The following is a 14,009-nucleotide window of genomic DNA, read 5'->3' on the forward strand; positions in this document are numbered from 1 at the left end:
GCAGCCAATCGATGATTCTCTCTCATAAATCATGTTTCTATCTCTCTCTCTCTCTCTCCCTTCCTCTCTGAAATCAATAAAAATATTTTTTAGAAAGAATACTTCTGAATCTCCACTTGCATTTTGAATCCTAGTAAGGTGTTCAATTTGGAGGCAGTATAACACGCAAGAGCGTGGCTCTGTAATCAGAATGCCTTCACTTAATAGCTCTTGGGCAAGATGTGTCAGCTCTCTGGGCCACAGGTTCCTCATCCGCAAAGTATAATATTACCTCCCAGGCCTAAGCAAGACAAGGCACGTAAAAGCACATAAAACAGTGGCTGGCACATAACCAGCGCTCAGGACATGCTTGTTGAAGTTGGCTAGAGCATTTGACCCTGTTGAATGTGTTCTGTGATTGAGATAGTATGGCTCAGACCGCTGTTTGGGGACAGGCCACAATAGTCAATGTAGTAGGACCCTCATCTAAGACAGAGGTTGACAACACTGAGGGATCGCCAATCAAGTTGTCTGGGACCAAACACTATGATATGATACTATATATCGTCTGGGACTGTGTGGAAATTTTTTGAAGCAAGAAGCATATGTAGTTTAAAAAAAAATTCTCCAAAAAAACTACAAAAAGTAGCCCTTCTTAACTTTTCCCTTTCTCAGCAGATGCTTTGTGTCATGGTCCTTCTTTCCTTTATTTCTTATTTAAAAAAAAAAAAAAAAGCCTGGAAGGTTGAGGAGGTAAAGGCTGGCTACTAAGAAGAGAATGTTTAAAAAACCAAAACAGGGATGTCACTGAGTGGAATGACCGGGCTAGAGGGTGGATGACCTTGGAGAGGTGCATCACCTGCTCAGTTTTCTCATTGGGCAGATGACCTTTCTAAGATCATTTCAAACTCCAAAAGTTTGGGACTGTGTGATGTGGAATCAGGGGAAAGTAAGTCCCAAGAAGAAAGAAGAAACAGTAGAAAATAGGGAAAAAAACAAAAACCTATGTAAACAGGAATGGCTTCTCCAGGTTCGTACAGATTTTTAAGATAGATGCAGGGATCTGGGAGTTTTCCATACTACAAGAAAGCAAGTGTAGTAAAAATTGTTCATGTGCTCAGAAGTAGATTACCCAGTCAGATCATCTGAAAAGTTAGGTGTTTGTTTTCATAGGAGTTAAATCACCTGAAGGCGCTCAACTTTGGTGGTCATCAGGGAAATGCAAATAAAGCCACAGAGACAAAATTAGAAGTAATGCAGCATCCACACGGGAGAAAACAACCGGCAGTTGTAACCCATGCTCATGCATTGGCACCAGAAGTCATGTTTGAGAATAGTCAAAGCCGCGTTGGTCATGGCAGGCGAAAAATGAAACAAGCTGCCAGTCCATCACCACACGGCGGGTTAAATCCATCGTGGCAGATTCAGACAGTCCGATCGTACACAGCAACGAAAGAGAATGCATTCAACAGCATACGTCTTCATCCATTTTAAACGATCTCTGCATAGTTTACTCTTAATATAGTTTAAAAACTCTGTTTTCCTGAAATAAGTTAGAAAGAGGAAATATGCTACAGCACAATGTTTTATGCAATTTAAAACACACACACTAACCAACTTCACATATTTTTTTTATATATATATTTTATTGGTTTTTTACAGAGAGGAAGGAAGAGGGATAGATAGTCAGAAACATCGATGAGAGAGAAACATCGATCAGCTGCCTCCTGCACACCTCCCACTGGGGATGTGCCCGCAACCAAGGTACATGCCCTTGACCGGAATCGAACCCGGGACCCTTCAGTCCGCAGGCTGACGCTCTATCCACTGAGCCAAACCGGTTTTGGCCCAACTTCACATATTTTCCACAGATCCATACAAATATCCCCACATGTGTAAGATATATATCTGTAAAACATTACAGGGGGTGTCATGGAATGAAAAAAATTTTGAGTGGGGCCGAAACCGGTTTGGCTCAGTGGATAGAGCGTCAGCCTGCGGACTGAAGGGTCCCGGGTTCGATTCCGATCAAGGGCATGTACCTTGGTTGCGGGTACATCCCCAGTGGGAGGTGTGCAGGAGGCAGCTGATCGATGTTTCTCTCATCGATGTTTCTAGCTCTCTATCCCTCTCTCTTCCTCTCTGTGAAATATCAATAAAATATATTTAAAAAAAAAATTTGAGTGGGAATTGGGTTATATTCATGACAATTAATAAAATGAATTAAAATGAGGAAGGGAATTTGCAAGCCATGATGATGACAATTCTAGGTCCCTTCACTACCCCCAAAATAACAATAATAAAATAAACAAACACAGGAAATATAAGCAGAGAAGTGTGCTCATCTTAAGATGCCCAGAATGACCTTCCTCTTCTCCTTCTGGAAAACTTCTACTTACCTGTCAATATTAAACGTTTTCCTTTGGTGCCTGGCCGATGTGGCTCAGTGTTGAGCCTCAACCTATGAACCAGGAGGTCATGGTTCCATGCCCAGTCAGGGCCCATGCCCGGGTTTCGGCTTGATTCCCCAGCAGGGGGCATGCAGGAGGTAGCTGATCAATGATTCTCTCTCATCATTGATGTTTCTATATCTCTCTCCCTCTTTGAAATTTTTTAATTTTTTTCCCCTTTGGTGAATCTTCCCCTAGCTCCTCAGTGGTTATTATTTGTCCCCAAGTCTGCCTTTTTTGTTAAGCTGAATTTTCTTTTGGTTCAGGGAATCTGCATATTTCTCTCTATATTCCTAGACATATAAAGTCCCTGGTACCCAGTAGGTCTCAGCAACTGTTGATAAATAAATCAGCAAATAAAATAAGGACTTCACTTAGTTAGACATCTCTACCTTATTTTGTAATGTTCTCAACTATCTTAAGCTGAATAATAACTCGATAGCCCCACCACCACACAAGAGGTAGAAGCAACACTCCATAGTGACTCACTAGATGGCTTCCTCAAAGTATTAGACCACTGGTTGGTAGACTTGGGCATTGTGGCAGCTTGCATTTCAGGGAGAAAACGGGACAAAGATGCCATCCATAAGCACCTCTGGTCTGTCTGAATAACAACTGCATCGATACTGCCTCCCACTATAACCCTGATAAGTTATCATTGTTAACGGAAGAGACAAAATCCCCATTTTCTGGCCAGCTCTGCAATAATAAAGACAGATGAAGCAGGTATGTTTCCTAAGTCCAGGCTTTATGGGTAAATTGTCCTGAGCTATGGAGGGAAGAACATGGCATTTGAGGCTTAAGATCTGAGTCATCTTTTCCAGGCCACTTGTCCAGTGCCTAATGGATGGCCCAGGGCTGCCAAGGCATCGGAGGAACAGAGGGTTACAGAAAGCAGGACAAAGCAGTGATATAACCCTCCCTGGAAAACATTGGAAAGAGAATTTTTGAGATTCATTGGCCCCCAGCACGACTCTCCAAGCTTTTGGAACACATTTCAAAGTAAGTGCAACGCTTTTCAGATAAAGAGCAGGAACTATTCCCCGTTTTGGCTCGAGTTCCTGTTCTCTGTTTTGAAAGTCTTACTACTCACTTTTAGTGATGTCGTTGAAGATACATAATGATGAACAAGTTGAATGTTCACAATCCTTTAGAGATTGTAAATGTGCAGGTGACACGTGTATTTGAACGTTAGGACCCTATATACAGAATGGGTCCCTGCCTCTCGGGGAACCAGAGCTCTCCATGCCTGGCTGCCAAGAATGAAGATTCTGTGTGTCTGTTAGAACCCTCTGCATGCTGGCCCTTTCATCATCTGTGACCCATTTAAACCTCCAGGAATCCTTATGATGCTTTTTTCCCTCCCTCTGTTACTAACCCAAACTGTCTTTCCCAGCTGACAGAGATCCAGCTCTCTCCAACAGCCATTTGTCAACTTACTTAAAATGATTACTCAAAGGATTTCTCCAGCTCCAGGCTTTCCCTCTGCTGTTGTTGTTTGTTTGTTTAAGCATTTTAAAAGTTACAAAGAAAAGAAAACAGCCCTGACTGGTGTGGCTCAGTTGGTTGGGCGTCGTCCCATGCACAGAAAGGTTGCTAGTTCGATCGATTCCCAGTCAGGGCACCTACTTGATCCCCTCGTAGGGGCCGTGCTGGAGGCAGCGATCGTTGTTTCACTCTCACATCGATATTTTTTTCTCTCTCTCCCTCTCCCTTCTTCTCTCTCTAAAAGTCAATTTAAAGGAAAAAAAAAAAAAAAAAAAGTAAAGAAACCATGGTGTTCTAAGAACCAAACCTGAACATCCCCTGCACAAGCACACTTCTATGTCTCTGCTGATACTATATATTCTGCTCAAGATTTCTTCCAGAGAAAATTGTAGTCACCTTTCCAATTCCAACGGAACCTTCTCCAACATCCTTTCCCTTGGTGGACCTCATCCTTCCCCTGCCTGTGCCCTCAAATCATGCTGTGCAGACTTCTTATACAACATCCGCTTACACTGCGAGGAGCCTGAGGTTTAGAGTCAGAACCTGGGGGCTGGACTCTCTACTTTGCACTTACCATATCCCATTAGGGAAGTCATACAGCTTCTCAGGCTTCCGATGACTCCATCTACAAAATGGGTCTAATGGCATGGTGCCTTGCCAGGTTGACACTTAGCCTAATATGCTAAGTGTCCGGTCAGCCGTTCAACCAATCAGAGTGTAATATGCTAATGATATGCTAAGGCCACTCAACTGCTCACTATGGACGTGCACTGACCACCAGGCAGATGCTCCGATCAGTAGGTTAACTTGCTGCTGGGGTCTGGCCAATCGGGACTGAGTGAGACTGGCTGGACATGCCCTGGAGCCCTCCTACAGTCCCTCCCCAGCTGGCCAACCTCCTGTGTCCCTCCCCGGCCCCAATTGTGCACTGGTGGGTACCCTCAGCCTGGCCTATGCCCTCTCGCAATCTGGGACCCCTTGGGGGATGTCAGAGAGTCAGTTTTGGGCCCCATCCCACAGGCCAGACTGAGGGACCCCACTGGTACATGAATTCATGCACTGGGCCTCTAGTACACTTATATTTGTTGGCTCAGAACTACCTCTATGACATCCTACTGAAGGGAAAGGAAGTTACAAAGCACCTAGTGTCCTGAGATCATTTACATGTAAATATACAAATGTAAAATGTACTTATACATGTATGTGCTTCTAAAAGAAGGTTTTCTAAAATGCTAGTAGCTATTTCCAAGAGGTTACAGAATTTTGGAAGGTTTTTCATTTCTTTAGTATTCTTTTGAATACTGCTTAAATAATGATAAACTAATGTTTGGGAAGAGAGTATTTAGAAGCACTATGCACAATGTCATAATAAATTTGAAAACTCAGAAAAGAAATTTGTCCAGCTAGGAGTGTGCTCATATATCCCAAAGCTGACTAAAGCAATGGCTGTGGAGATCATTGGTGAGCAAGTAAATAAACATTGGTTCATTGTGCCCTGTGTTAACTGACTTTGCACAAGCTTTAACCATGTGACTTCCATTTTACCTTCTACAAAATGGGTTTTCATTAGACCTCTAAGTTCTTCTCCAGCACTGACATTTTATCTTTCCCTCATTAAATAAATATTCACGGAGGACCTGTCATATGAGCACCCAAACATCAGAGATATACAATGAAGAAGAACTTCATGAGCTTATATTCTAAAAGACCAAAGAAGAAAAGAAAAATAGGATGTTTTCAGATGGTAGGCAATGAGGTCCAACAGCAGAGGGGAGCTGGCCTGGGGAATCACAGTGGGATTCTCAGGTTCAGGGAATGGCCACCCACATCAAAGCTGGGAGAGCGAACAGACCTGGCATTTTTGAGGGGCAAAAAGGCCAGGGCGGGCAGGATCTTGTGCCTCTTAAACTATTACCCCGAACTCATAGAAGAGGGTATGCAGAGTTAAATGCTAATTACTAAAACAAAGAACCAATAGTTATGAGAAACTTTTATCCAGATTTGGAGCAAAGCAATGAGAGAAGGTTGAAAGCATTATACACTGCTCTGTTGAGCAGTGTTACTGCGAACACAGGTGTATGTGATCAGGGGGAAGGCTTTGCCCTTTTTAGAAATTAATAAATGTGTACATGAACCAGGAGTGGGAGTTTCCAGTTCAAGTTTGTGGAGATAAATTTCTGTATGCCTCATACTTCTGCTGGCTTGATATTTAACCAGCAACCAAAGTGAAATAAATGGACCATGAAAAGAAGCTACAAAAATCACAGGGTCCTGATACAAACTGGAGACTGAGGATAATTCTTTGCAACTTGAATTTCCCCAAGCTTCACCAGCCTGCAGAAGAAGTAAGCTCGACCATCATAGCTAAAACATCACTACAGCTGCTGATGCAGGACCTCCAGTCTTCTGTGAGGTCTCACCCCCAGTATAAGGGGAGTCCTGAGGGGTATCTCACAGGGGACCATGAAAAAGTACACTTCTGTTCATATCTGTGCTTTAGCAGGTGTCCCCTGGGAATCACTTTGCTGGCCTACCATCCACTGACCTCCAATACATGAAGGACATCAGTCCTCTCCACTATCCTCTGAGCATTACTATCAGTATATCAATGTCCCTTTAGTACCAGGTCAGGGTTGGTTTTCATGACAACGTGGGAGGACACTCATCCCTCCAGGACTTAGATTCAGCATGGCCATCCAGTCCCAAAGCAGCAGTGCGTGTGACCCAAGCCTCAAGGCACCCTGCTCAAATAGAGCGCCATCTATTTCTGCCATCAGTCCTCCACCCACAGACTCAGACAAAGCAGCACCCTGTCCACTCCCACTCCTATTTCCAGAGAAGAGCTGTGACCCTTTACCTTCATGCAAACCAATGAACCGCACATTCACAGGCAGCCATGACTCTCAGTTTAAGATCCTCTCCATCCAATCAAGACCAAATCCTTACTATCAAGAAGCTTGTGCAATTTTAAATCTCGCTGCTTTGTAGAAACATCCAATGTCTTCTCCATTCAGTGCACGGAGGGCACTTGGAGTAACTAAGGCCGAGGCTACGTTAAGGCTCAGGGGGCTACCAGGGCAATCTCATTTCACATCTCATTAACAAACACTGTGCCAGAGGCTGAGGGAACAAGATGAACACGACATGGTCCCTGCCCTTGTGCAGCTCATAGCCCAGCGGGAGGACAGGCCGCTTCATCCTTGATTACTTAGGAGAGGTTGCCATGAGAACATGGTTTGGGACTTTAAATCAGACTAATGGGGTCAAGGAAGGAGATTTCAAGAGTGGAAAAATGTTTGGAGATGTGTTTTGAAGAATAAGACAATTTGACTAGGTAACATGTTGACTAGTAACAGAAATCCTTGGTCTGATGAGTAATAGCTGCCTCTCTTAGGAAACTGGAATAACCTGTAGTTTCCAAAACTGATCAAGACTTTGCTCATGTGTTTCTTTCACATAAATCCCTAACTGGTTTGGCTCAGTGGGTAGAGCATCGGCCTGCAGACTGAAGGGTCCCAGGTTCGATTCCAGACCGAGGGCATGTACCTTGGTTGTGGGCTACGTCCCCAGTAGGGTCGTGCAGGAGGCAGTTGATCGATGTTTTAACTCTGTCTCTCTCCCTTCCTCTTTGTAAAATCAGTAAAAATATATTTTAAAAATATATACTAGATCCTTCTGCCGCTTTATCCAAAGGGGCCATGTCTATGTCTCCATAAAGTCTGTTCAGGCAGAATGGCCTATCTGTGAACGGCCCTGAACTCATTTCTATAGGGCAACACCCAGTTGCTCCACAGCGATGAACATCTAGCCGAGATCGAAAGCTCCACAGTCCAAAGAGCATGGATTTTGAAGCCCAAATGGGTTCCAATTCTAGCCCTACTATTTCTAGTTCAGTGACTTAAAGCAAAGTACTTAGCCTCCCTAAAACCTCAGTTGCCTCATTTATAAAATGGAAGTAGTAGTACCTACCTAGCCCATTCGTGTGGCTCTGGGCTTTCAGGAAGATGGAAAGCCTGACGGGCTTTAGCTCCTGAAAGCACAACCAAGCAGGACACAAGCGCATTTCCTTCTCTCTCTGCTTCAGTCCCCGCTGAAGGGCGGGAAGCCGAGTGCTCTCAAGCCAGGGAACCCCAGCTTTGGTCCCTGATCTCCGTCACCGAACCCTATAAATAACTTGGCTAAGTCACTGCCTCCCTTTGGGTGGCTGCTTCTCAGCGTGAAGAGTGAGGGAGTTGTTGCAGGTGGTTCCTCCTGGCTGAGTCACTCTCGGGTTTTCTATTCACATTCCGGGTTTGGTCTGAATTTTCCCAACCCCTGCGAAAGAATCACCCCGACCCGACCCGACCCGACCGGGCGAGCGCGCGCCCAGCCCCCAGCCTTGGCTCTCCCCCGCGCGCCCCTGCCTGCCCTCGCTACCGGCACTGGCCCCGCGGCCCCGCCCGGAGCCGTCTCCCCGCCTCCCGCTTCTCCGGGGTGATCGAGCCTGAATCTGAGCCTGCTCACCCGCTGCCTGCCGAGGGGCAGTCACCACCATTGGGTTGCCAGCGAGGTGGCTGTGGGCTCGGCGGGGCGGGGCGGGGCTGGGCGGGGCGCGCTCTCCTCTCCCCACGGGAGCGCGGGGGACGTGGGCAGGGCGGGGGTGAGGCCGGTGGAGGGCGCCTCGGAGCCTCTGCGAGGATGGGAGTCCCTGGAACCCCGAGCTGAGCGACCCAGCGCGCGGCGGGGAGGGCGCACCGGAGGAAGGCGAGCCCCGCTGTTCCTCCGGGAGCCCAACACCGTTCCCGCGCCGCCGCTATGATCCCTCCGAGCTGCGCCCGCCAGGACGGCGTGGACAGGCTGCCCCCGGAGGCAGCGAGCGCCGAGCAGCCGCCCTCTCCAGCGTCCACCGGCAGCCAGGAATCCAAGGTACCGCGCGAAACGCCCCCAAGAGAACCAAACTCTCCTTGTGTCCCTCTCTCTGTCCACCTTTGTTTCCTCCGAACTGGCGCTGGCGCGGGGGGGGGGCTGAGACGTGCCCCCTAAGTCCACCAGGTTTCAAGGACGGTTCCTCCCTTGAGACTTGGATGGGCGGCTTGACTCGCTGCTGAGGGTGCTTGACCACGTTCCTGTGGACCCAGCCTCCTGGCCCTCGCGCACCCCAGGCTCCGCTGGGCTTCTACCCCGCGAGCTCACGCACTTCCCCGGGACTCTGGGGTCAGAGATCGCTCTCGTGGGTGGTGATGGCTTCCTTGTTCTTTGCCTATTTGTGCCTCAGAGGCGCGCCAGGTATCAGGCGGCTTCTGGAGGCTGAGGGGGCAGACAGCCCGGGGATGTTCCTCCGGAAAAGCCGGGGCGTTTGCGGGCCAGCAAAGGGTGGTCTGTATCCCAAGGCGCTCTGAGACCCTCTGCTTCACAGAGCGCAGCCCTACCTTCCCATGCCGCCCGCGGCTTTCGGAAAAAAACGAGGCGGTGGGAAATGCTGGGATGGCGGGAAAGTGGATGCTCCTCTGGTGGAAGTTAACACTCGCGGAACTTTCATTTGCTTCGATGAGTTCCACTAACACATACCCAACACCGACCCGCAGCACCTCTCCTGGCACTGCTACTCTGACACTCCCGTGGGTGCCAGGCACATGTTTGGAAATCCTTGGAAGAGGATCAGGGGAAATGCCGCTGCTGGCAGGGAGAGGCCATTTGGAGTGAAAATTGTAAGATGGAGTTGGTAGTTAGATGGATTTTTTAGAAGTGCAAGGTTCCTGGCTCTTTATACAGCTCTCCCAGGGAGTTCCCCCAGCATATTGGGGGGAGGGGGGGGTCGTTGTGTAAGGGTGAAGGAAAGAGGGGTGACAGTTTGGAGGGCAGGTCTGAGGGGGCAAAGGAACCCCCCTTCTCTGCCTTCCCACATACCCCTGGAAGCCACTGACACATCAAAGGAGCAAAATCACAGCTAAGTGGCTTTCCCTTTAAGTGACGCCTGGTACATATCCCAGCCCCCGAAGTTACAAGGTAATCCAAGACAGAGAGCTCTGCATTCTTCCTATTTTTATGTAAATTTCTCTGCTAGAGGTCTGACCCGGGGCATGTGTGTCAACTTTTCTAAAACACTTGGAAAGAAGGGCAAAAGCCTCACTTTGCAGAGTCATCGTGCGGAACAGACGAGATGAGCTGAAATCCACCCTGGTATACGCCCACCTGAGAAGAGGAGATGGCATCCATCTGGCCCCAGATGACCCGCTCCACAGCAGCCTCGCAACCCACACACATGCGCCACTCTCCTCCAAGCAGAAGGGTCTGGGTGTCTCATTGTCCGTCCTTCACCATCAGTCCCCTAAGTGATACGGGTTAGCGGCCATTTCAAAGGTGATCTAGAATACTGTCAATGAATGTCGCTATACTCAAGAGTGAAGCTGGCATTTATTGAGTTTGAGAGGCAGGAAAGGAGAGGCAGAGAGAGAGAGAAACATCAATGGGAGAGAGAAACATCAATCTGTTGCTTCCTGGAGGCACCCCAACTAGGGATCGAACCCACACCCTAGGTAGGTATGTGCCCTGACCCGGAGAATCAAGTCCGAAACCCTTTGGTGCATGGAATCATGTTCCAACCAACTTAGCCACCCGGCCAGGACGGCATTAAACTTTTTGAATTGGGCCTGTTGCTCTGCAGTAGGTTCGTTCTGGAAAGTGCTTAGCTTTTGGATACACAGCCGCAGGGTCCAAGCACACCACATGGGTTTGCTATTTATAAATAACCTGATGCAAATTCTTTGGCAACACAAAAACTACCTATGTAATACCCATAATTAACCATCAATTTATCTGGCTTATGGTTTCGGATTTGTACACGTCCGTTTTTCTCAAACACGCCTGAAGTCTGTTTATACATTCCTAAATTTGCTGTCATGGCTTAGGTGCTCTTAATCAGTGGAGAAGGGCTATGCATTAGGTGGTGGGTGGGGGAGGGACATGAACCCCAGGAAACTGAATACAAAACAGTGTGCCTGAATGAATTCTTCTTGGCATAGCCTTGGTGATATTCTCTAAGGGTCCCATTCCCCTCCGAAAAGCTAACTTCTGGTGTGGAGGAATGTGTGGTAAGGAGGCAGGATGGCGAGAAACGGGGGCCGAGGAAGCCTCCGTTCATTCTACACCAGGAATGCCACAGCTGGAGGCTCACTGGCATTTGCAAGAATCTTCCAGATGAGAGCCCGGTGAGGAATAAGTGAGCAGGACAGTCGTAATCATTCCATCTTACTCCTCTGATGTGCTTTGTTTGTCTACGTACTGAGTGGGACAAGCATGGGCATTAAACTTCCTAAAGAAACATGTTTAAAATAACTTTTTAAGGAAACTTTTCTCTCTGGCAATAAGAGTAGCAAACACTTTTTGTAGAAATTTGCAAAGTCCAAGCAAAAATAAAGAAAAGAATAAGATCGCCTATTGGTCACAACCCACAGGCAGCTACTGATAATATTTGACCTATGTCGTATGTCCTTTTTCGTCTCTTTTATATTTGCACAATTGAGAGCACAATGGTGTGCATCTACTCAATGCTTGCTATATGTTGGGCACAACCTGACTGTTCAGAATTACCCTCTGAGGGCAATTGCACTGGTATTTCCATTTTATGGATAGGGGAGTGGAGGCTCAGGAAGGTGACTTACCCTCAAGAGCTCATAAGGACAGGGACCCAGGTGGCATTGGTCTGGAGTGTGAGTTCTCAACCACAGCCCAACATCTCCCAGTTCACCTAACATCCTAACCAAGTCTTGTACATGCCACTAAAAGTCATTTACAGCAGTTATTTTGGCCTTCTCATCTTAAGAAATATTTGAAAATGAATTGAGCCACAGTATCACATGAAATGATTGCAAACCAATTCTTGGCCAGGTTCTAGATTTTGGTTTTGCTGCCCTTTCCCTGAAAGGATATTGGTGGAAATAATTAAGTGAAATATCACAGAATCATCTGGAAAATGGGGCCCACAACAAACCCTTTAGTCCAGAGGATTCAATAGAAGAGGAATGATGATGATTCAATGCCCTGAGCACATAAAGTTTCCAGAAGCACATTTCTTTGCAGACGCTTTGGAATGCTAAATCCTGGGATATCAGAATTGGAAACACTAAAGATCCTCTATTCCAGGTAATTTTTAAATGATGGATAATTTCATTATGTAAATTTATTTTATGGTGGAAAATTTCAACATACCCAAAAGTAGAGAAAACAGTATGAGGAAACATCATGTACCTGATCACCTGGCTTCATCAATTATCAATTTATCATCTTGTTTCATCTATTAACCCTTCCCACACACACACTGGATAATTTTAAAGCAAATTCCAGACATCACATTATTTCATCCATAACTATTTCAGGTCACATCTGTAAAAGGCAATGCCTCATTTTATAAACCCATTATCACATATTCCAGGTGTTCAAGGGTCAATGTATTCTTTGGAGGTTCATGAATGATCTTTTGAAGATCCATAAACAACCAGAACATTCAAAATTGTGCAAGTACATGGACATGTGCATCGTCTGGGGAATGGACTGTTAGCTTATACCAGATCAGTAAGGCGTCTATACCTTCAAAGTTTATTTAAATATCCCCCTTTATTTTGTCTTTTGAGTAAATCCAGGCCCAGAGGGAGGTGGTGATTTACCTAAGATCACACAACTAGTTACTGGCAATACCCCTGTCTAAAAACCCTGTCTTGAACTTTGGATACCCCAATGCAGTTTCCTCAGAGCAAATTCCTGTAAGCACAAGTGGCAATGTAGTTCATATGGTTTCCTTTTTCATCAAATTAGTTGAGTTGAAAGAGTTGGAAAGCCATGAACCTCACCCATCTATCTTTCCACTAACTATTCCAGAAAAACCACAACCTAATTTATTTTCTAAGTGCTTGACAGAGAACATGGAATACTAAGGAAAAATTCACATTTCAGTGTCCCTTATTTCAATGAATGTCTTTTCTCCTACCAACTTATTGACAGAATTCTAACAACATAGCTCTCTAATCCATTTAGAATTGGTTTCTTGGTATGGTGTTAGGTAGGGGTCAAGATTCATTATTGCACTGCACCACCAACTTTGCCATAAATCAGGTGACTACATATCCAGTTTATGTGGAGGTTTCTATAATGCCCCATTGGCCTATTTGTCTATCCTTGTACCAAGGCAGCCCTGTCTAAATCTAAAGGCTTTATGAAAAAGTTTTGACATCCAGCAGATTAAGTCTTCCAGCTTTGCTCTGCTTTTTCAAAAATGGTTTTGGTTTCTTTGGGCCTTTGGCATTTCTATGTGCATTTTAGAATCAGCTAATCAATTTCCACAAAAACACCTGCTAGGATTTTGATTGGTGTCGCAATAAATCTAGAAATCCATTTGGAGTGAGAGGACATGTTTATACTACAAGTTCTTCCAATAATATATTCCACACAAGTGTGTTTTCTTCTTCCATTAGCTGAAAACAGAATTTCATTACTTTTGCATTTGGGGTCTCATTAACTGAGAAAATAATTGCATTACTTTTGCATGTGGGGACTTCCCAGATCAAAATTTGAGCCCCAGGTCTGTGATTATGAATTCCCAAGGAAATCATTCATTCATTCATTCATTCATTTTCTAGCTATGCTTAGATTTCTTTATCATCTACCTGAGCTGGTGAGAAGTTTGTTTTTAGTTCATTCCTTTCTCTTTTTCAGATCTCCAATTCATGTAGGCATCCAACTCCAACCCCCTACATTTATTTCTGTTTGTGGTCAAATATACATAACATAAAGCATACCATTTTAACCATTTCTTCAGTGGACAGTTCTGTGGCATGAAACGCATTCACATTGTGTGCAGTCGTCACCACCATCTGTCTCCAGAACTTCTTGCCAAACTGAAACTCTGTACCCATTAAATATTAATTCTCCATCCTCTCACTCAAGCCCCTGGCCACCACTGTTCTATTGTCTGTCTCTCTGAATTTGACCACTCTAGATTCTTCATGTGAGAGAAATCATATAATATTTGTTCCTTTGTGACCGGCTTATTTCACTTAACATAAATCTTCAAGGTCCATCTATGTTATGTGTCAGAATTTCCTTCTTTCTTAAGGCTGA

The 14,009-nt window shown here is 45.7% G+C and overlaps 1 protein-coding gene across 2 annotated transcripts in view; it reads left to right on the forward strand.

Moving 5' to 3' along the window:
* The first annotated feature begins 8,543 nt into the window (after window positions 1-8,543).
* STAC (SH3 and cysteine rich domain) overlaps window positions 8,544-14,009 on the forward strand; it is a 105,005-nt gene continuing 99,539 nt past the window's right edge. For both annotated transcript variants that reach the window (XM_080673874.1, XM_080673875.1), the window contains exon 1: window positions 8,544-8,822. In XM_080673874.1, the coding sequence (XP_080530000.1) occupies window positions 8,712-8,822 (111 nt within the window). In that variant the 5' untranslated portion in view covers window positions 8,544-8,711. The remainder of the gene's footprint in view (window positions 8,823-14,009) is intronic.

The sequence above is a fragment of the Plecotus auritus genome (assembly GCF_963455305.1).
Source record: "Plecotus auritus genome assembly, chromosome: 6".
Classification (NCBI taxonomy): Eukaryota; Metazoa; Chordata; class Mammalia; order Chiroptera; family Vespertilionidae; genus Plecotus; species Plecotus auritus.